The following is a 22,585-nucleotide window of genomic DNA, read 5'->3' as shown; positions in this document are numbered from 1 at the left end:
ATCTGATTGGTATAAGTTGAACGTTTTATATTGTATAATTGTTGTATTTTCTTGTATTTTTTTACTTAAGTAATAATGTCTGAATTTTCTTGCATTAATCTGCCAAATTATTCATATGGTCCGCATAGTTTCGCTGTTCAATATGAAACACCTCTTCGTCTTTTAACTCAGCGAACTCTTTTTTTGTATACAAAATTCAGTATAGTTTGTAGGATGAAATTTTACATTAGAAATAAACTGATACTTCTAGTTTTCTATGAATGTGTCAAGTTTCGCTGCTTTTTATCATTCACCTAACTCTCCTCTACTTTCTCCCTCACTCCCTCCCTCCCTCTCTCCCTCCCTCTCTCTCTCTCTCTCTCTCTCTCTCTCTCTCTCTGTGTGTGTCTCTCTGTCTGTCTCTCTCTCTGTCTCTCTCTCTCTCTCTCTCTCTCTCTCTCTCTCTCTCTTTCTCTCTCTCTCCCTCTCTCTCTCTGTCTGTCTGTCTGTCTGCCTATCTATCTATCTATCTATCCATCTATTTATCTGTTTTTCTCTCCTTTTATCTCTCTTTCTCTCTCACTCTCTACCTTTTTTTCTCTCTCTATCTATATCTATCTATCTATCTATCTATCTATCTATCCATCTATCTATCTTTCTCTCCTTTTATCTCTCTTTCTCTCTGACTCTCTCTCTCTCTCTCTCTCTCTCTCTCTCTCTCTCTCTCTCTCTATCTATCTATCTATCTATCTATCTTTATCTATCTATCCATCTATGTATCTTATAACCCTGAAACCACTGAAGATGAATACGAGGATAGATCCAAAATGATCGACTAAGCTAACTAGTGATTTTTTGGCTTACAATTTTTTTTTTAATTTTTATTTCTAAGGGCGATAAATCGTCGTAAATATTTTTAAGGGCTTTCTGTAAAAGTTTTTTTGTCTGGTGATGATTACATTAATTTTCAACACTTATTCAAGTGCAATTTTATAGTCATTCATAACTATCTCTTTCCTCTCTCACTCTCACTTTCTCACACTCTCTCTCTCTCTATATATATATCTATCTATCTCTATCTATTTATTCATCTATCCATCCAACCATCTATCCGTCTTTCTCTCCGCTCTCTCTCTTTCTTTTTCACTCTCTCTCTTTCTCTTTCTTCTCTCATTCTGTCCTTTTTCAATCTCTCTCTATTTATCTATGTATTTAAAAATCTATCCATTTCTCTTTCCATACCTTTTTCTATTACTTACTAACTCTCATATTGTTTTGTGATCCTAGTCATATTCAACAAAGCAGTGTATTGCTGCGTTTTACCACCTTACGTCTTGGATCTGCCGAGGACGACATTTTGTGTCCCATTGCGCACAGTGAATACAAATATATTTCTTAATAATTAAATGAATTCGTAATATTATGTAAATTGTGCTTAATGCAAAAGATTAATCTACAGGCTTATTAATCTTGAGAAAGTTCGAAGCTATGACTAGCTACTATTCCTCATAATCGACATTTTATATAAAAAACAAAACAATTTTTACACTTTGGGCTTATGTTTGGTGGAAAATATGGACTTGGATCGAAATAATCTTCTCGTCTTGAAAAACACGGGGAAAATCGTCCTGCTATTATCTGAAATTTTCCATCAGGGCTTGATACATCGACATAAATAATCGTAAATAATTAGTGATTGATTTGGACAAAACAAAACTGACTTTGTTTATAATATTGTATATATGTTTCAATTAATTAAAGTTTTTAGTTGAGATAAAAAAGTTAGGGTCACGATCGGGATTCGAACCCACGACCTTCGGCTAGATACGTCGCTGCTCTACCTCTTGAGCTATCGTGACTTCAAGGTCAAGTGGTAGAGCAGCGGCGTATCTAGCCGAAGGTCGTGGGCCGAATCCCGCTCGTGACACTAACTTTTTTATCTCGACTAAAAACCTTAATTAATTGAAATATATTAATTGGTCAAGCGGACCACGAAAACTAGTGAATTGTATATATGTGTAAATGTGAGATGACTCTTCTTGTACATCTGATAATGCTTGATAGTGCGGATCTCTCCTTCATATATTTTAAAAATCGCGAATCACGATTCTTCCGCATCACCAAGTCGAGGACTTTGGAAATGGCCAAAATAAACAGTTATGAACGAAACAATATTTTCCTAATACTAATTACGCTTACTGCGCATCGTCACGGCCCCTGCGGCCTTCATTAATTCATAATGAATCGGCCTCAGTGCTAAGTTTTCTCTACTCTTGCAGGAACAGCGATCGATCAAATCCGGAGAAGTCACCCAGCGTGAGTCCCAGAGCAGGAGCGCAGCCACGCTGAGACTTCAGAGTGGCACTTTCACAACAGAAAAGGTTGGTGACAATCGAATTCCATTTACAGTAATCCATTAACGCTTAAGGATTATCGTTTTGGGAGTTAATAATTCCACGGAGGATCATTCAAAAGTCTCTGATTAATGGCTATAATCTGCCTCCCTGACATTTGTCCGTTATTTAAATAAAAAAGGGTTAACACAATATCTGTATAAAAAAGTCTCCTAGCGCATAGTTTAAGTCGATAAGTGTTAAAAAAAAAGCATAAACAACTCAGATAAAAGAAAGCACCATGCCTATTCCAATACCTCAAATGTAAGGTCTCTCAAACATATTACAGTTTTCAAATAATTTTAATTTAAAATTTGCACTTTAATAAATCGACAAATATCTTTCTAATTATTTTAATAAAGTAACATTTATACTTCAGATATGCAGAAAGAACTATTATCAAAGTGAGAAATACGATATATTATAGATAATTAAACCAACTAAAAAAACTGTTTATTTAACATTTAGTTAGACAACAGTCATTCTGTTATGACTGTTATGTTTTTGTGCAATAAAAGGTTATTATTTATTACAGAAAATGTCATTATTTTTCATAAATAATTTTATTATTGACTTTACCTTTTCGAAAATTTTTCATTCTTACTTCTGCTGCTTGATTGCTAATCAAAATATTGATTTTTTTAAAAGCATTTATGATTTTATTGTAATTTTCTATTTTAGAATATGATGGCTGCTCAACAGCAAAGCCAAACGATAACTTCGACTGGTTTGGTAAACCAGGAAAAGCATACGAGCCATCAAAATTACATATTTACCAAAGGGATGAGCTCCAAAACTTCAGTGATATCTTCACAAGTAAAGTCTTATATTTGATTGTTTTTTTTAAAAGTTGTATTGATTTTTTTAATTTTTTGTTTGTTAGATGGTGAACAGTAGTCACCTTTTAAACGGTCAGAGCAATTTGAAGATGATAGAAGAAGACCCTTTTCCTATTTGCTTGGACGAGCTGGAGAAGCTGAGTTCCAATTCGACGACGCAAGAAGTCGAAAACGCCAAAGCCAAATACAGCGACCAGTTGTACGCGGCTGTGAAAACTGTTAAAAGCCTGAAAGGGGAAAACTGCAAAAAGATCCCACTCGTGCTGAACAGGATCAACGAGATGATCAGAAAGGCCTGGGAGGTGCCGACTCACGGGCACGACATCGGTTCCACCCTCTGTAACTCGCTGCGGGCCAGCGGCGGCCTCGACTTCCTCCTCACCAACAACACAGACGACGAACAACAGTTCGCGAGTGCCAAACTGCTCGAGCAGTGCCTCACCTCGGAAAACAGGGACTATGTCGTGTCCAACGGTCTCGAGATGGTCGTCACCTCCGCCTGCGTCTGCACCAAAAATTCCAATTCCATCGAACATTCCCGGGTGGGGACCGGCATCCTAGAACACCTTTTCAAGCACAGCGAAGGAACGTGCAGCGACGTTATCAGACTCGGCGGTCTTGACTCGGTCCTCTTCGAATGCAGGAAAAACGACGTCGAAACCCTCAGGCACTGCGCTGGTGCTCTGGCCAATCTGTCTTTATACGGTGGAGCAGAAAACCACGAGGCCATGATCAAGCGCAAGGTCCCGATGTGGCTTTTCCCTCTCGCCTTCCACACAGACGACAACATCAAATATTACGCGTGTTTAGCGATAGTTGCCCTCGTCGCCAATAAAGAAATCGAAGCTGCCGTCCTCAAGTCGGGCACTTTAGACCTCGTAGAACCCTTCATCACAACTCACAATCCTTCGGAATTCGCCAAATCGAATCAGGCTCACGCCCACGGACAGAGCAAGCACTGGCTCCAGCGGTTGGTGCCTGTGCTCAGCTCAAAGAGAGAAGAGGCGAGGAACCTGGCTGCCTTCCACTTTTGTATGGAAGCGTGGATTAAGAAACAACAAGGGAACACGGAACTCTTCAAGAACATCGGTGCGATCGAACCGCTGAAGAAGGTTGCCAGTTGCCCCAATGCCATCGCGTCCAAGTTCGCCGCACAAGCGCTCAGGCTCATAGGAGAAGAGATACCCCATAAACTAAGCCAGCAAGTCCCTCTCTGGAGCACGGAAGACGTACGGGAATGGGTCAAACAGGTATTTTCATTCAAGCCGGACCCGTTAAACCGAAAAGTAACATTTTTTGTTTACAGATAGGATTTGCGGAGTACGCGTTAAACTTCACAGACAGTCGGGTCGACGGTGACCTTCTCCTCCAACTCACGGAAGACAATCTCATGTCAGACATCGGAATCACAAATGGAATCAGAAGAAAAAGGTAAATATTCTGTACCGATTTTTGTTTTTATTCCAAACGTCAAACACACCTCACCACGATTGTCATGTAGATACGTTGTGTGTGTGTTTATATGTTATTTCAAATCCAGGCCAGATGGCGTAAATTATTGGTTTTATATAAAGGTTCACACGCGAGCTGCAGACTCTGAAGAAAATGGCCGACTACAGCAGTCGGGATTCTTCCAACCTCAACTCGTTCCTCCAGTCCATTGGGCCAGAATTTTCCGTCTATACATATGCCATGCTTAACGCTGGCGTTGACAAAGAGACTTTAAGGTGTGTCAAGATAATAACCGTTTATAAAAAATGTATAAAAAAACAGACCTTTACACACGAATTTCGGTTGGTTTCAGGAGTTTGTCAGAAGAACAGCTAGTCAGTGAATGTGGCATAACTAACAGTATTCACAGATACCGAATGCTTGATTTGATACGAGGTAAACTCCACCATAAGATTTGTAGGATTTTTGTAAATAACATTGAAATAAATTAATTCTTTAAGAAATGCGGGGTGAGGTTTGATTTCCTTATTTGTTAACCCAGGATATTGTTTTATTTTATTTTGTATTTTATTTTATTTTTTTTTTTTTTATTAGCATGATATTTTTTGTATTAATTAATCAAATACTTTAGAAGTGATGGAAATCACAAAACGTTGCCCTCTAATTTTTGAACTTTCACTAGTAGAAATGCAATATTTAGATAATTGGATTATCTGCCCACATGGGTTGATATTATTAATTTTTAAAAAAATTGCACTAGCATAATGATTTATTTTGTTCATTCAAGCATTTTTTTTCTTTTTTGAGAAAAATATTCCCAATTCTATAGTACATATCAATTTATTAACTTTCATACAGCATTTTGAGTGTTTTAACTGCATGATTCAACAGTTGGGACAGGTAAATGTTGCCTGTTTTAATCCGATATTTCTTCGAATGTTAACAGCAAACGAAAATAACATTGGGACATCTTTCGAAGAGAACCTCGACAAATCTCTCGATGTGTTTATCAGTTATAGACGTTCGAATGGATCTCAACTTGCCAGGTACGTTGGAGAAAAAAAAAATAAACAAAAAAAAAATAATTGGCTGGGTTTTGACTGGTTTTTTGGGAAATTGTTAAGTTTGGTCTGTTTCGTGGCTCAATGAGCACACTAAAAATGTATGGTTTTTTGTTGAACATATGTGATTTTGTCTTGATGTCATGCATGCTTCATAGTGGCATTCTTCAGTTGTCTTTTGTAATTTAAGTTAAGGTTTTTTTATTTTTTTAAGTGTGGTTTCAATGGTGCATGATTATTTTTATTAATAGGTTATTTTTTTTTATAGTCAAGATTTTCATGGAATCCGTAGTATATTTAGATTAATAAGTAATTTTTTATAGACATAAAAACAGAAGGCTAGATAAGAATAAATTGAATGCTCTTCCCAATTATCAGGAAAACCTGGTAAATCTGCTAAAATAACATGAGTAGAGTAAAATAGCCTAAACAGCAATAAACTTGTATACGCAGTTACTCCCTGAAGATGGCAAAATCTAAAATATTAGAGATAATCAGTGAGATATAACGCTGATGAACTGCTACTAATAATAAATCATTATACACAACAAAATTATTCTTTACATGTTTTAACAAACAATTCTCATTAGTATTTGTACTTTTAATACCATCAAGGATGCAGCAATATTACAGAGATTAAGTTTTTAAATAAAATATTTATATTTTCAAATTATTATTGTAAAGAGCTTCTGTGTCAATAGCAGAACCTTTATTCCAACAGAAAAAACATTACAAAAATAAATATTTTTCTCTGTGATTTTTCTTTAATTTAGATGATTAAATTGTTTTATTTAAATAATTAATTTTATTTCTTTAACAGTCACATTGATCAAGTAACGCATTGCTTAATAAAAGAAAAAAAGGCTAGTTTTATTCTTTAATAGTCAGCAAATGTAAGAACTAAAGCGTGTTGGAATAGATCAGCATGATCACACTTGTGTGAGAATCAGACATGCTAACAATCTGCACCACTACAGTGACGCTTTTTAGACTTTGTCCACTAAATGTACTAAATGTCAGGCTCATCTTTTAATTTTATACATAAACCTTTATACCAAAAATTAGGATTATTCAAAGATTTTAACCACATTTAAGCCAAGGAATGACCCTAGACGCTCCACTTAATAATAATAAATCTATTATCATGATTAATCACAATCATGGCTGGAAAATCACGGCATTAAATATCTTTTTATTTGAAAAGACACAAACTGAAAGACCTTGATGTTTAATTATAACAGAGAAAATAGATAGATGAAAATTAAAAATTCATAAGGCGATAATTTTATCAGTTTATAAAGCCAAACCTACACACCATATCAACTCTGTAAAACTGATTTGAAGGAGAAATAATAAAAAAATATATCTACTTTCCCCTAAACTGATAAACTATTTGAAAAACAGTACAATTATATATAATGAGAAGAAAAATAAGTTTTTATTTTTTTTGGGTTGCTTGTGTTTTATGAAAGTTCAAATACTTTTATAAGCTATAGTACAGTAATTTTTCGTTATTTTTTAAATTAAAGTAATATTTTCATTCACATTTTTTCAAGTAAAGATTAAGTTTTATAGTTTTTTGCTCCTATTTTATTGAGTTTTGTAATCATATTGAATTTTCCAGTTTACTTAAGGTCCATCTCCAACTCAGGGGCTTCTCGGTTTTCATCGACGTCGAGAGGCTTGAAGCAGGAAAATTTGACAACAACTTGCTCCACAGCATTCGCCAAGCGAAACATTTTATCTTAGTTTTAACCTCCAGTGCGCTAGATAGGTGCATAGCGGATGACGACTGCAAAGACTGGGTGCATCGGGTATGCTGAAAATTCGGAAAATTTAAATTTTCAAGAAATAGACTCAACTTGAATTGGTTTACAGGAAATCGTAGCAGCACTACAAGCACAATGCAACATAATCCCAATTATGGATAATTTCTCCTGGCCTGATCCTGAAAAGCTCCCTGACGATATGAGAGCTGTCTGTCATTTCAATGGTGTAATGTAAGTTTCATAATACACATAAATAAAATATTGCAAATTGCAATAAATATAACAAAACAATTTTTTTTTTAAATTGTCAAGGTGGATCCACGACTACCAGGACGCTTGTGTGGACAAGCTCGAAAGGTTTATGAGGGGCGACCCGATTTCAAGGTCGATCACAGGGACGAGTCGGACAGGCGACATGACACCAGGCACACCATCCATCAGTCACAAGCCGCCCTTCAACCGCAACCACTCAAACATGAGTGCGGACGGTTCCGAGGGGAGTCGGGAATGACTAGAAGGGCACGCCAGGTCTGTCTGTCTTATTCCACTTTTTTCTCTTTCTAACAATTTGCCCATTTACTAACACATTGTGTTCTATTGCATGCTGATAATATTACATCAGATAATGTGAGTTCAATTATTTTAATTAATTTTTTTAACTTGACACAAAATAAAAAGAAAAGTATTCTTTATAGTTCCATGATTATCCAAATAATATAAAAAATACATATAATAATTATTAATAGCTTAACTTAGATTTCCTCTTTGGTTTTATGAGGTGATAAACCTGTAGTTTGCTCATTTCCTATCATTTTGGACTCCTTATCCTTGGTGTTTTGGTCTGTCAGACACATTGCAGCGTCATTCTATATTGAGTAGGTAGATGGTTCTATATAATTATAAATAAATAGTTACTGGTAGTTACAAACCAGATATCACATTCAAACAACTGTATTACAGCTATCCAAACAGTATAGAACTTTATCATTGTTGATTGAAAAGCTTTTTTTCAACATCACAGACTTGCATATAACTTTTTCTATAACTATTCTATAACTTATCTGAAAGTTATGTTGTCCACAAGAACATGGAAAATGTTTCAACATCAAAGATGTTGTTGATGATAAAATAATTTCAAGTTTAGAAAAACTGTATCTAAATATATATACCAAATATCACAACAATTTTGGTCAGTGATACTTAATTTATTTGTAAGAAAGTTACACACCAGACATCACAATAATTTGGGTTAGAGATGGGAAGTGATAGTTAATTTATTTGTAAGGATGGTACATACCAAATATCCCTATTATTTTGGTTATTAATGGTTAGTGATAGTTAAATAATTGGTAAGATGGGTTACATACCAGATATCACAATAATTCAGGTTAGAGATGGTTAATTAATTTGTAACTATGGTTAAATATCAGATATCACAATAATTCACGTTAAAGTTGGTTGATGTATTTGTAAGGAGGTTATATACCAGATATCACAATGATTCAGGTTAGAGATGGTTAATTTATTTGTAGCTATGGTTAAATATCAGATATCACAATAATTCAGGTTAAAGGTGGTTAATGTATTTGTAAGGAGGTTATATACCAGCTATCACAATGATTCAGGTTAGAGATGGTTAATTAATTTGTAACTATGGTTAAATATCAGATATCACAATAATTCACGTTAAAGTTGGTTAATGTATTTGTAATGAGGTTATATACCAGATATCACAATGATTCAGATTAGAGATGGTTAATTAATTTGTAGCTATGGTTAAATATCAGATATCACAATAAATCACGTTAAAGATGGTTAATTTATTTGAAATGATTGTTACATACCAAACATCACAATAGTTCGGGATGGTCAAGTTATTTTCAGTTGGTGAACCATTACAATTATTGTCCTATCTCCTTTAGAGATGGCTAATGATGGTTGAGTATTTGCAGGGATGGTCTGAGATGGTTATTAATAAATAATTAGTGATAGGCTAGATGATATACTACCAGATGTCGTTAGTAATTATAAGATTTACTGCCTGAGGTCTTCCTCGCTATTTTGGTTTGTCAGAAACATTTCGCCTTGTAGACAAGTAGACAGTTAATTACGGTTATAAATAAATAACTTACTCACGACTTCTTTACCTTTCTAATGCGATGCAGTGCTAGTATGGCTTTCTAATATAATGTCTCATTTCTCAAATTTTTCTCATCTTCAGTTCACTTCATGGTAAAAAATTGTCCCTTAGGGATGTCATTACAAAAAATCATTTTTTTGCGGCTATACATGTCATTCATTATTAGGAATGCACTGTCTTAATTTCAGCCCTTTAGATCCAATGGCTGTGTGTTGTCTTCAGTTAGTCACAGAACTATTTGATGTATGCATAGAGATAGTGTTGGCTACATACCAGATGTCACAATAATTTGGATTAGTGACCATTACATACCAGATATCACAATAGATGGCATTAGGGATGGTTATATGATAGTTGGAGTTTTATGTTTTTGGTACCCAGTGGATGTGATAATTATTTTCTTAATATTGTTACGGAGGGCCAAGGGTTTATAGAGGGGGTCAGTGATAGTTCCACACTAGATATCACCAGATGTGGTTAATAAGTGTATAATGTTCACTTGAAGTATTCCTATCTTTGCTGTTTTGGTCGGTCACACTGCTGTTATACACAGGCCCAGCGCTTCAGAGCAAATAGGCAAACCAATGATCGGAACTAATAAACTCAAGACCCCAAGAGGAAATCTCACTACAGAATAATTACTGTATATACATGTATTTCCTTTTCCTTTCTAAAATTTTTGGTTTTAGTGTAGTACATTTTTTTTATTTAAAAACTCTAAGTACTAACATTAAGAAATTAAATGTACAACACTATTTGTTATACTTTTGTATGTCCTTTCTCGTCATCCTGGTTTGCAATTTTTTTTTTTTTTTTTTTTTTTTTTTTTTTTTTTTTTTTTTTTTTTTGTCATTTGACACAGTTCAATTTTCTCCACTGGTGAAATGTAATGTAGACGACATAGTTGTTCATGAAATTGAATGAAACACATTCAGTGAAAAAGGCCAAATGCTGGTCAAACTAAAGACTTTTACTGTTTGTTGCATTTTACGATAAAATAAACTTGTCATTGTAATAATAGCTTGAATAAAACAATTAATTTATTTTCTAGGCGCAAGAAATCCGGGAGCCCCGCAGGGGTGAATGCCTGGCGACCGCCCACCAGCCCGCAAAGCGCGAACCGAAGACACAACCAAAACCGAGCTGTTCAACCTCGCAAATTTTCCAATCAGCTCAGCAATCGATATCCATCCCGAAGCAGCAATACCAGGGAGGAAGATCTCTCTCAAAGCGCCGACGCGCTTTTAGACCTCCACTCCGACTTGCCATCCCCACCGCAGCCATCACCTCCTCCTCCTCGCCGGTCGCATTCTGTCAAGGAGCTCACAACAGCTCAGGAAGCAACGGCGGAGGAATCAACTCAAGAGGATCAGGATCGAGACGAGACGACTGGTTCTTTGGAAACGGTTTCAACGCTCGCGACGTCCTCGTTAAAAATGAGAAAAAAGCGAAACTTTGTCGACCGATGGACAAGCAAAGTGAGATCGTTCATGAAGAAATAGAGACACGCAAAAAACACGCTAACAAAACGCTCATCCAAGCTACTTTCGACAACTGGGAGCTTTCTGAAAAAAAATCCAGATCCCCTGATACAATTTTTCACCTTTAATTATGGACACTATACCGTGCCTTTCGTTAGTGATCACAAAAATTCACTTTGCATTAAATTTAAAGATTTGTAACACTGTTAAAAGTTGGGATGATTATAATTATTATGCTTTTAATGTTACAAAAAAATATTGTAAATACAAAATGCCTTATTTTTAGATTTGTTACTCGTTCATATTATTTTCCTTCAATTTTTTCATTTATAGGATCATGAAGAAATAATCGCTCCTCTCTTTCAAATTGGATCACCAAACATTTGGCTTCAGCAGCTGTAAACGAATAGTTCAATATAACGAGAACTTCATACTCAACAGGCATTATTTATGAATACAAATACAAGCTGGATAATAATCATTAAACCTATAACAACATTGGAAGGCATAAAAGGGTTACAAAAAATAAGTAGGAAATTGAAAAACGTAATTTTTATTGACTCATCCCAATAAAATATATCGCTAAAAGTTAACAACCTCCACTTTTTCCAGTGTATTGATGAAATAATGTATTGTAATAAATAGGATCTCTTGAATATTTTAAAGGAAGAAATAAACCAATAAAGTAAATTATATCAAAAACAAACACACAATATATATTAAGAATAAAAAGAAACAACTTGATGGCTATAAGTAAAATTAGTACAAATATCAATACTGCTGCTTGCTCCGGCCAATGTTAGAACCTAAACATAATTGCAAAAAAAATGTAATTAATTAAAACATCAAACGCAAAGCATGTAACAAACCTCATTTGGTGTGGTGGTGTAAAGGGCAGAGTAGATAGTTGAAGAGGAAGTTTGAAGCTTAGAAAGAACCTGTCCAGTGTAGGAGAGCTGGTAGAAGTGATTGCCCGAGCCTCCAGCCAAAACTGAACCTCCTTGAAGTTTTGTAATGTGAAATATATTGTCAGAAGTGCTGTTAAATATTGACATCATTTCTAGAGTTCGAAGGTGCCAGAGACCCAACCCAGGTCCTCCGCCACAGACCTAAATTTTAACAATATTTCAGATTTTTTATTTTTATTTTATTTTTATTTTTTATTGACAGACCATCCAGTCTTGAGTTAGATCGACATCGCCGATCCACTTGCCGAGATGGGGTCTCGAAAGCTTCGGGTCCTTACTAGGCTCGAGCATGTTGGTCATTCCAGGCTGTCGGAAGTCCCACAGCCTCACTGAGCCATCTTCGCTCGCCGAAGCCATTATTTGCTCACTAAACAGTCCGGGTTACTTTCCACCAAATTTAAAACCATTTAAAAAATATCATACTTGGTAGTGATACTGTGGATATAATCTGTGTGACCCTTGTAATTCCTGATCATTTTCCCGTCCTCGAGACTGAAAGCGTATATGGTGCAGTCGCCGCAGCCAGCGTAGAGCTCGGCATTTTCTTTCACAAACATCGAGTTCACATCGGTTTTCAGTAGCTTGTCACTGAAACAATTCATACAAATCAGATGAACAATAATTTTAATAATAATAATAATGATAATCAATGTAAATGTATTTTAGAAGTCATAATTGGCCATATTAATTATTTCAATTAATTATTCTTTTTATATAAGGTCTTGGAGGAGATGAAAACGTTAGTGTCACGAGCAGGATTTGAACCCACAACCTTCGACTAAATACACCGCTACTCTAACCAGTGAGCTGCCATGATGCTTGAATCTTGCTCGTGACACTAACATTTTCATCTCAACCAAGACCTTAGATAAAAAGAATAATTAATTGAAATAATTAATATGGCCATAAATATATAGATTAACATAATAATTAAAGAAGTAATCATTTTGTTAACAGCACCCGTGGCCACTTCATAAATTGCTGAGAATCGGATACTGATTACATGACAATTGAAAAATGGCAAAAACAGGGAAAATTCGATAGGTTGATGATTGAGATGAGGAGTCGGTGTCCGAGTGGATCGAAGTCACAATAGCTCAAATGGTAGAGCTGCAGTGTATTTAGCCGAAGGTCGTGGGTTCAAATCCCGCTCGTGTCACTGACTTTTTTATCTCAACCAAAACATTAGATAAAAAATAATAATTGATTGAAATATAAATAACAACCTAAGATAAAAAGCTTAAAATAAATCTAAGGTCTTCCTGTTAATTCCTTTTACACTAAACACCATACACTAATAATCTAAAATATTCTGTCAATAACTGCCAAAGTTCACTGACCATGTCAGGGCTTTTGACCTGTAAATTCATGGCAGTTTGAAAAGTTATGAATGTAGGTACATCCTTGGAAGGAATAAGGATGACCACCAATGGATATTGATGTGGTTCTACTGCACGTTTTATGATCCAAACTAACCACAAATATTAGCACACTTGCCAGGGAGTGGGTATTATCAGAAAACATAGGTGACATCTTCACAGTCACCAAGAAAGTGAAATTGTGATTGTTTCAATCCATGACCTACTTTCAATGGAAAGAAAGTTTAACTTTGCAGAAGTTATGGTGGTGCAAGAATTATTTGACCGACATCCCCAGGATCATGGGACCGATCGAAAAACATAGCTAATAACTAAAATATGAATTAATAAACTTAAATTACTTTGATGTTGGCAACGTGATTGTCCATGAGACCTGAGGACTGAGGCTTTTGATGGTGTCCCAGTCGAGGCCGAAGATAGCACCGACCGTTCCAACGATGAGGAACTTGTCGGATGAAGACAGGCTGCAGACCTGCTCCTTGTTTGGCACCGTGTAGATGTGTTTCGGCACTTTATCGGCATTTTCGTTGTCCTTCAGGATGCTCTTCAAGCTGAAAAGACGAAGGGTTTACGACGGTCCTGAAAGTGGTGGAATGTCTGACAAATTACTCGAATATCGCTATGTCGCCGTAGATGCAGCCGCAAATCAACCAGTTACCGCAGGGCGAGAATACTTGAGAAAGTACTGTGTTGTAGAATTTCTTGTCGACCATCCTGCCTGTTGTCGACTCCTGAAAGTTTCGATTTTGGATTTAGGGCATCAGTCAAAACAAACAGGCATCATGTCAAAAGGGAGGTTACGCTTGAGTCGCTTTTCGACCAAGTCGCCTCAACCCACAATGGCGGAACGTGACTTCTTATTCCATCAAACTGAATAACCGCGGTAGCCAGTTGGTTATGGCGTCTGGCTCGTATTTGCTACGCTAGAAGTCTTGGGTTCGAACCCAGCATATCACATGAGTTTTTAATTGAGAAAAGTATGACAGAGGTACTGTAAAGTGGTTTGACCCCTCATCTACGACACCCAATGGGTAGTTGAATGAAAAGCCCTGTATGACAGATTTTAAAAAATTATTTTATTTGTACCTTAAACATATTAATACATATTACAAATATGCCAAGAAGAAACTTTTTTCACACTATCACGGCACTAACACTAATCCCAGCTCTGCACCAGGAGGACATATACCATGAGAAACTAACCCATGCTGACGCTCAGTGTGAAGGATTAAGGGGCAAGAAGGAAAACGTCTACACAACGTGGGCATATTCCCATCCTTTTTGCAGATTGTACAAAGAGGAGGAAGAAACAGCCACCCATATCATCTTGTAATGCGAAGCAACCGCTCGATGGAGACATAACCTGGGATACGAAGAAAACCCAGGGTATGGAATTGCATCAACGAGAGTCAATGACCTAGTACTTTTTAAAGGAAGGATCAAATCGATTGCACTAAACTAAGAAAGTACAGTAAGCCGGAATGCTGTAGAGCCTGGGGAGAACCCTACTTCCTAGCACCATCATCATCCCTTCGTCTTTTGAAATCGGTTAGAACAACATCCTTCATGTTGATTTTTTGGACTTAACTTATTATTGAAAATCATGGCTTCACCGACTCATCCTCTTACCGCCTTCTTCATGCATTCAAATATACCCAAATAGCTCAAATCACACTGCTAGACACACTTCACTAACCGAACATTTCTATGTAATCAAATTTACAGTAGGATTAATATTTTATGAATACGAAGGCTTTAAGGGGGAAAAATTGTGAAACGTTGAAATAACACGAAAAGTGAAATATCAAATACAATTGAGAATCAGACTATGTACAATAAAGACTTTTAGTCCCATTTAGCATGTCGTAACAATCACATAAAACTTTTTCTTACCGTAGTCTTAAGCAGGGAACATCTTACTCTGACTATTATCCATTTTGCCGGAGTCCCGCAGGGTAGTATCTTCGGTCCGATGCTTTATTCAACTGTTAACCTCCCTACCCATCCATTCACACTTTTGCGACGATACTGCTATCCTATCCTCCAATAAAGATCCCGTCCTCTCACATCGCTCCTTATAAACCTAATCAAAATAGAACCTTGGGTAAAAAAGTGGAGGATAAATGTTAACACATAACCTTCACTGTCCGACGAGGTGATAATGCCATAATATACATCACATATCCCTTCCTTCAGTTAACCACATCTACTACCTTGGGCTGTACATTGTCGAAAGCCTAATTTGGAATCCCCATACAAGGCTAAAAACGCAGGAACTGATTAGACGCTAACGATCAAAACTGACGCTTCACAACCAACGACATTCGGCATTGAACTCTGGGGCTGAACCAAACATTCTGATTATTATCCCGATTTCCCAATTCAAAACCCTCCGAAAAATATTGAACCTTCCTTTCTACGTATCTAACCACAAAATCCACAATTATTTTAAAATTCTTTTTGTGAAAGATGTCATAAAAGCCAGATTCATAAAATTCCACAACTCCATTTCATTACACCCCAATCCCTTAGTGTTAAACGTAACATCCCGAATAATCCCCAGTAATCTCCCAATGGAGAATGAAGTGGCAGCAGCAGTAGAGTCATAGCATCTACTAGAAATGTTACCACTGGGTGATTCTTCACACCATAGTGCCTAATAGTCCCAGATTTTATTTACAAATTTGTAAATGTTAACAGTTTTACTTGTAGTATAAAAATAAATAATGCATGTAAAAAAATGTTAAACGTATGTTAAGAATTGCAGCGGTGCAATGTTACAAATGAGTTAATATTAACATATGTTCTGTTGGTAATTGTTTCAATGCTAGGTTGTTGATAGTTTAGGGTAGAGTATACGCTTAAGGGGGAAATCGGTTTTAAAGCTTGTCTACTGTCTAAGGATTCTTGCCAGGAACTTCTATATTCGTTCATATTTCCGAATGAATAACTGGCGGATGGATTGAACTGAGCGATGGCTGAAGACGTGGCAGGTAAGGCATAAGAGAAATCCCGCATTGGCATGATTCACTCGTACTGTGGTGAAAAACAGAATGGAAATATGGAAATTGTCTGAAAACGCTATTTAAAATGAGTGTGAAAAACGAGTCGAACTGTAAAAAACTTGATTTCAAGATTGGGATTGGACTTGTTTGGAATGAGAGACTTGGCTTCACGTGTAAAGAGGACGTTGCCTTTCGTTTCTAACTTATTTGTAAAAGCGGCTTTCAAAATTAAACAAAAAGCGAAAAGAAAGAGGAAAAAAAGAATCGCCTGCCCCAGGAGGAAGATGGAGGCGATCGAAGAGAGCACGTTGTATGCGTTCAAGCCCTTTGTCTATACTTATTATAACAGGGCCTCAAAAAGAAAACCAGCGGCCAGGAGCGGTCACAGGATTGTATGCAACGATAATTATCTGTATTTATTCGGCGGTTACAACCCCAACATCGTCACCACCGTTTGGGGGCCGATATCCATGCTTTTAAGAGAACTCTGGAGGCTGAATCTGTCGACAGGTAACTGGGAACTGCTGCCCGTCGAAAACATCCCGAAGTACGTCGCCTCGAGTTCGGTCATCCTCACGGGCGATGTCCTCCTAGTCTACGGCGGTTCGGGCGTCCCGTTCGGGGCCAATTCCAGCAACAAGCTGTTCGTCTGCGATCTCTCCCTGGACGTGCTAGAGTTCACGGAAGTGCTGACCGTGGGCACCAGCCCGATACCGGGATACGGGCAGGCTTGTTTCTTACAAGACGGTAAACTATTCGTGTTCGGCGGGACGACCGGCTACACCTACTGGTCGGACATCGGCTCCCTGGACATAAGGACGAACTGCTGGGAGACGGAATACACGTGCGTCGGCCTGGAGAACGAACCGAGAGGCAGGTACAGGCACGAACTGGGAAACCTGCACAATAAGACCTTCGTCCTCGGCGGCGGCACGTCCGACCACTCCTTCGGCTTTACGGAAATCAACGTGTATTCTCACGAAGACAAATCCTGGCTGGCGGTTCCGGCTTCCTGCGACCCCGAACAAAACGATTATCCACTACCGAGGAGATACCACAGCTCTGTCCAATCCGACGATAAGATATTTATTTTCGGAGGTATATATAACAAAAGAGCTCTCCAGGACACTTGGTCTCTCGATCTGAACACACTCCAGTGGACCTGCGTCCGTTCACTCTATTTTCCCTATCCCACATTCTTCCACGACAGCTGTCTCACCCCATCAGGCAAAGTGTACACCTTCGGCGGTGTCAGCACGAAGGAACTGGTCAACCACTCCATCGACGGATTGATCACCAAGGAGCAGGTTACAGAAAGGAGCGCGGACCTCTACTCCGCCTGGATCTGCATACCCAGCCTCAAGGAAATCGCGTGGGAGGCCGTCTTATTTTACCGATTCCACGAAAACGAACACACCAAAGCTCTCATCCCGACACCTTTTAGAGACCGGTTAATCGATAAAAGATAACTTTTATCTTTTCTAGCCCATTGTTAATCGAACCTTATTGTTGGTCGCAATTGTATAATTTTAATATAACTAGAATTATTTTATTATCGAAATACAATAATCCATCACTTCTTAAATCTAGTTCACACACTATTAAAACTTGCAATAGATTACAATATTGGTATAGACATATTGTACTTACTATATACTTTGAATTTATTACAATATAATAAATTCGAATTATAAAATAGCCAATGCACGTACTCACTAACTAACCTCTAAACATCGAGTTGTAAAATAAGTCCTTAGCGTTTTTTACGGAAAATTCAATTTACAATTAAGGGCCTTTCAATCAAATTTAATCAACAATAAATTGACAATTTTGTTTCACTACTTGTTGCTACCATAAAGGTTTTTGAACGATAACACCTGGATGTGTTGTTTTGAGAAGTTTGAAGTGGAAATTTTTGACATTTTTTCCGAATATTAGAGTTTTTTAGGAGGAATAAGTGAATATCTACAAGAAAATGTCAAGCAAATATAACTGGGTTGGGAATCACATTCTAGCAAAGCTCCAACAATTTTTGCCGCAATCTTTTTTCTTCCAAACAGGCTTGGAAGCCTAACATCACAAAACAAAAACAAGGTAAACACAATATAACATCATTAAGAAAATGTAAGAAAACAAAATATAAATATACTTAAAGAATAAGAAAAATACAAAAATGTTTCTATAGGTACTTCAAATTTATATCACATATGTTAAATAAACAATACTAGACTGATAATTTATGTAAACTATCAAAAAGATATAACTAAATAGATATAAATTCCAAGTGGAACTTAGTTTTTTATTTTTGTAATTTTATCACCAAACTCTTTATCTATCTCTCATTAAATGTATCATATCAACCACCCTGATCTCTATCAAGATCATCTTCAGCACTCTCAACACGACAAGCAAGAATGGCACAATTACACAGAAGACAAACACTTTGAGACCTGAAGATGATCTCAATAAAGATCGAAACGTTGGCACGATAAAGAAAATGTTTTTCTGAAACTTACATCACACCAGACCTCATCTCACGATTTCTGAATAATTAATAATTAAACGAATGAACGGAAACGAGACGAAGGAAGGCGTTGCCTGAGCAATAATAAGGCGTTTAGATATGTTAAACCGTCAAAGCAGTTGAGCCGTGATGAATGGTTGCTCTGTTCGCCTAGTTTCTCTTTTTATTTTTATTTTCTTTCTTCTCTCTCACTCTCACTCTCTCTTTCTTTCTAGTACGCCCACGGGTGAAGTCAAAAATTTTTATAACTACGTTATTGAAAAACTAGTTTAGCTTTTGCAAACAAACTGCACTTTCCCAAGAGAAAAATTCCCATATGTGATGGTTTCTTCTTATTATTAAGTTAGGGATTTTAAAGAATATATACTTAGTTTGAATACTTGACAGATATAATAAATTCAATCATTAATCATTCTTTGTCAGTCATAAGGCCAATTAAATAAAAAATAAAAATAAAAAAATCATTCTTTATTAGTAGTTTTACATAAAGTTTTTTTCATTTCTTTTATGTTGGAGTCTTTTTTCATTTCATCTGGTAAATCATTATATAGATACATGCTTGTTATAAGAATTTTTTTTAAAAATATTTTACAGTATTAAATCTTGGTATTGTGAAATATTTTATACTCCATATGCTGGTTGTAACCCATTTAAAATGATGTTGAAAAGTAGTATTGAAATATTTAGGTTGTTTAAAATATATTAAGTTAAAAACAATCTTCATAATGGATACTTATTAATGTTGGTAATATTTTAGTAAATTTACCTTAATATATTTGTCGTAAATCAAACTATCGTAACGTAGGCCTAATATATATGTATATGTATGAATTTAATGATTTTTGAATCTTATATTTATTTTCTTCGGGTATATCACACATAACAGGATCACTCTATCTAAAATGTAGGATTATTAGAATTTGTGAAAGTTCTAATCTTAAATTTTTCTTCCTAAATTTGATTGTTTTATTAAATGCATATAATAACGAGTACACTTTGTTTCTTACAAAGAGGGCGTATTCAGAAATTTAAAGCGTTATGTTTGACGTTAATAAATGCTCTTTTCTTCGCTTTATTTCTCTCTCTCTCTCTCACTCTCTGCCCTCTCACTCTCTCTCTCTCTCACTCTCTCTCTGTCTTCTCTCTCTCTCTCTCTCTCTCTGTCCTCTCTCTCTCTCTCTCAATCTCTCACTCTCTCTCTCTCTCTCTCTCTCTCTCTCTCTCTCTCTCTCTCTCTCTCTCTCTCTCACCTACACAATTACTCTTGACTAATTTAATGAATATGTTGTGCTTTTTCAAGTTTACTTCACATAAATTAAATTACATAATGACCATGATAAACAGAATATCCAACTTTTTAAATCAAGAAAAACTGAGTTGAAGGATACAGTTTTTGTACAATAATATATTTTATACTAATTATTGTTTTTTTTTTAATCCGTTTTTTATTTAATCTTTACTATATTGAACATTGTTAGTGAACCAATAGATAGTTGAAACTATCCAGTTTGCAAGTAGATGACGTTCATAAGCATTGTGGCTGTTGTTGAATGGCCGCAATAACCTTGCAACTAGATAACCATGATGGAATGTCAACAATGTTTTTTTATGATGTGACTGTTAAGTCGGCTTCTGTGTACAGTATGGCAATTTATGGACGAATTTAAACTTTTACTGTTGGAAAGACCATAAAAAAACATGACGACCACTCTATACTTGAATTATGTTAAAATTGCATTGGTGGTGAGTCTATATTGGGTCGTTTCAATTTTGACAGTGTTTGTCAATAAGACCCTCCTGAGCAACAAAAGTGTAGATGTGGACATTCCATTTTTTATAGTCTGGTTCCAGTGTTTTATCGGAATTTGCATTTGCGCTTTTGTCAAGTTGGCTTCACGGATCACGAACTCCTTCTCCTTCCCAGAGGGTAGCTTCATGCTCAAAGATTCCGTGTTCAAAGTTTTCCCTGTCACGGTTGTTTTCGTATCCATGGTCGTGTTCAATACACTCTGCCTCAAATATGCCGACATATCTTTTTATTATATAGGACGATCGTTGACGACCGTGTTCAACGTCGCTTGTACACGCTTCATTCTCAGGGAGCATGTCTCAGTGCAAGTGCTGGTATGTTGTCTGGTCGTCACGTCTGGTTTCATGATGGGTATTGACCAAGAGAGTATATCTGGGACGTTGTCTGTGGCCGGTACATTGGCCGGCGTACTTGCATCTTTTAGTGTCGCTCTTTATTCGATATGTACAAAAAAGGTACTCCCTTCAATCGGCAATCACATCTGGCTGCTATCGTACTACAACAACATCTATTCATGTTTCATCCTCGCTCCTATCGTGCTCTTTTCTGGCGAGATGTCTGTCATTTTGAACTCGGAGAAAATCGGTGAGATCGCCTTCTGGTGGCTCATGGTCGTCGGAGGAATATGCGGTTTCTTGATTGGCTACGTCACCTCTCTTCAAATCAAAACTACTTCTGCCCTGACTCATACGATCTCTGGGACTGTGAAAGCCTGCGCACAGACCGTTCTTGCGAGTTTCTACTACAGCGAGAGTAGGTCGTTACTCTGGTGGATTTCTAATTTCATAGTACTCATTGGAAGCGCAGCGTATACCATGATCAAGCAAAAGGAGATGAAACTGAAATTCATGGAACAAAAACCATCTCTACTATAACTAGATTATTTTTATTCATCAAGAATTATTGTAATGAACATTTGAACACTTGTATATAATAGAAACATAATGTTTAAGTTTTGTATATAACAAATATAATGTAAATTTTGTTTTAGAAATCTTTAAATTACTTCCCTTTGGTTATAAATCATGGTCATAAATAGCATCTAGATCATAAACTTTGATCAGCCTCTTAATAGAGAATACACTGGAGAAACTAACTAACCATTCAATGCTAGGCAAGATGAATATTAACCAGGGGAGTCTACAAACCTATCCATAGATTAATAAACAGGCTACTATCTACTATAAAAAATTGCTATAGGTAGAAATGCCACTGTAGGAATAGCAACTTGGTTGCTAGACCCACCATAACCTACTACCTATCCTAACCTATCAGTGGTGCGGTGGATGAAGACATTAAAGCTGAAGGCAGACAAGGATTCTAAATACTGCCTGGGCATTGCTGGAGCAATGAGGAACTCCATTGCAGCCCTGGAAATACACTTGAAATAGCCTACCTGTTAAAAATGGAACATGCTTTAGGAAGTCAGGCAGACAAGTTTCTCGGAATGCTTGCAGATGAAACTAAAATTCACATTTCAAATTAAAATATCTGATAGATCAGATGGAGAAAGGGATCACAGTAAAACTGACTGTATCTGGTATATAATGGTTAAACTACCAAGTACAGGTGATGTATATAAGGAAATAAACCAAGGAGTGGAATTCGTTTCTTGAGCAATATGCCATTATCTTTCAGGCAGAGACTGTGGCTATTGAACCCTGTTACCAAGGATATAAGTCTAGATATAACCAACAAGAGAATAGCCATGTTCTGCAACAACCAGGCAGCACTTTTGGGGCAACAACCCATCTCTGGATAGTAAAGTCCAGAGCTGTGGAATTG

General features: G+C 36.6%; 4 protein-coding genes across 8 annotated transcripts in view; 3 read left to right on the top strand and 1 right to left on the bottom strand.

Annotated features, from left to right (window-relative positions):
* LOC106664862 (sterile alpha and TIR motif-containing protein 1) overlaps positions 1–11,399 on the top strand; it is an 87,143-nt gene extending 75,744 nt beyond the window's left edge. For 3 of the 5 annotated variants that reach the window (XM_014390897.2, XM_014390894.2, XM_014390898.2), the window contains exons 4-14: positions 2,259–2,360; positions 3,054–3,188; positions 3,256–4,461; positions 4,518–4,642; positions 4,786–4,938; positions 5,016–5,098; positions 5,610–5,709; positions 7,349–7,538; positions 7,603–7,724; positions 7,806–8,021; positions 10,685–11,399. In XM_014390897.2, coding sequence (XP_014246383.1) covers positions 2,259–2,360; positions 3,054–3,188; positions 3,256–4,461; positions 4,518–4,642; positions 4,786–4,938; positions 5,016–5,098; positions 5,610–5,709; positions 7,349–7,538; positions 7,603–7,724; positions 7,806–8,004 — 2,415 coding nt within the window. In that variant the 3' untranslated portion in view covers positions 8,005–8,021; positions 10,685–11,399. Of the gene's footprint in view, positions 1–2,258; positions 2,361–3,053; positions 3,189–3,255; positions 4,462–4,517; positions 4,643–4,785; positions 4,939–5,015; positions 5,099–5,609; positions 5,710–7,348; positions 7,539–7,602; positions 7,725–7,805; positions 8,026–10,684 lie in introns of those variants that run through there. The other 2 variants (XM_014390895.2, XR_002910023.1) reach the window with 2 other exon arrangements.
* A 251-nt stretch (positions 11,400–11,650) lies between these two features.
* On the bottom strand, positions 11,651–14,272 carry LOC106664865 (THO complex subunit 6). The gene is made up of 6 exons (XM_014390900.2): positions 14,071–14,272; positions 13,803–14,012; positions 12,506–12,670; positions 12,287–12,449; positions 11,984–12,223; positions 11,651–11,920 (listed from the first exon to the last, which is right to left on the bottom strand). The coding sequence occupies exons 1-6, from the start codon at positions 14,172–14,174 to the stop codon at positions 11,834–11,836; spliced, it is 969 nt and encodes a 322-aa protein (XP_014246386.1). The 5' UTR covers positions 14,175–14,272; the 3' UTR covers positions 11,651–11,833.
* Positions 14,273–16,260: 1,988 nt separating this feature from the next.
* On the top strand, positions 16,261–18,051 carry LOC106664781 (kelch domain-containing protein 10-like). Its single transcript, XM_014390773.2, has one exon. The coding sequence runs from the start codon at positions 16,619–16,621 to the stop codon at positions 17,933–17,935; it is 1,317 nt and encodes a 438-aa protein (XP_014246259.2). The 5' UTR covers positions 16,261–16,618; the 3' UTR covers positions 17,936–18,051.
* Positions 18,052–20,560: 2,509 nt separating this feature from the next.
* On the top strand, positions 20,561–21,794 carry LOC106664790 (GDP-fucose transporter 1). Its single transcript, XM_014390783.2, has one exon. It carries the CDS (start codon positions 20,689–20,691, stop codon positions 21,673–21,675), a length of 987 nt encoding a protein of 328 aa, XP_014246269.1. The 5' UTR covers positions 20,561–20,688; the 3' UTR covers positions 21,676–21,794.
* The last annotated feature ends 791 nt before the right edge of the window (positions 21,795–22,585 follow it).

Source organism: Cimex lectularius, unplaced genomic scaffold (genome assembly GCF_000648675.2).
Source record: "Cimex lectularius strain Harlan isolate CLEC.00 unplaced genomic scaffold, Clec_2.1 scaffold137, whole genome shotgun sequence".
Lineage (NCBI taxonomy): Eukaryota > Metazoa > Arthropoda > Insecta > Hemiptera > Cimicidae > Cimex > Cimex lectularius.
This window is presented reverse-complemented; position numbering and strand designations above follow the sequence as displayed.

Excerpts from the sequence above, each read along its gene's own strand:
- LOC106664865 (XM_014390900.2), bottom strand. The coding sequence starts at position 14,174 with ATGGTCGACAAGAAATTCTACAACACAGTACTTTCTCAAGTATTCTCG. Across the intron at positions 12,671-13,802 it reads ATCACGTTGCCAACATCAAA|TGACAAGCTACTGAAAACCG; the intron begins GTAATTTAAGTT and ends GAATTGTTTCAG. Across the intron at positions 12,224-12,286 it reads ATCTAACTCAAGACTGGATG|GTCTGTGGCGGAGGACCTGG; the intron begins GTCTGTCAATAA and ends GTTAAAATTTAG.
- LOC106664781 (XM_014390773.2), top strand. The coding sequence starts at position 16,619 with ATGAGAGACTTGGCTTCACGTGTAAAGAGGACGTTGCCTTTCGTTTCT.
- LOC106664790 (XM_014390783.2), top strand. The coding sequence starts at position 20,689 with ATGACGACCACTCTATACTTGAATTATGTTAAAATTGCATTGGTGGTG.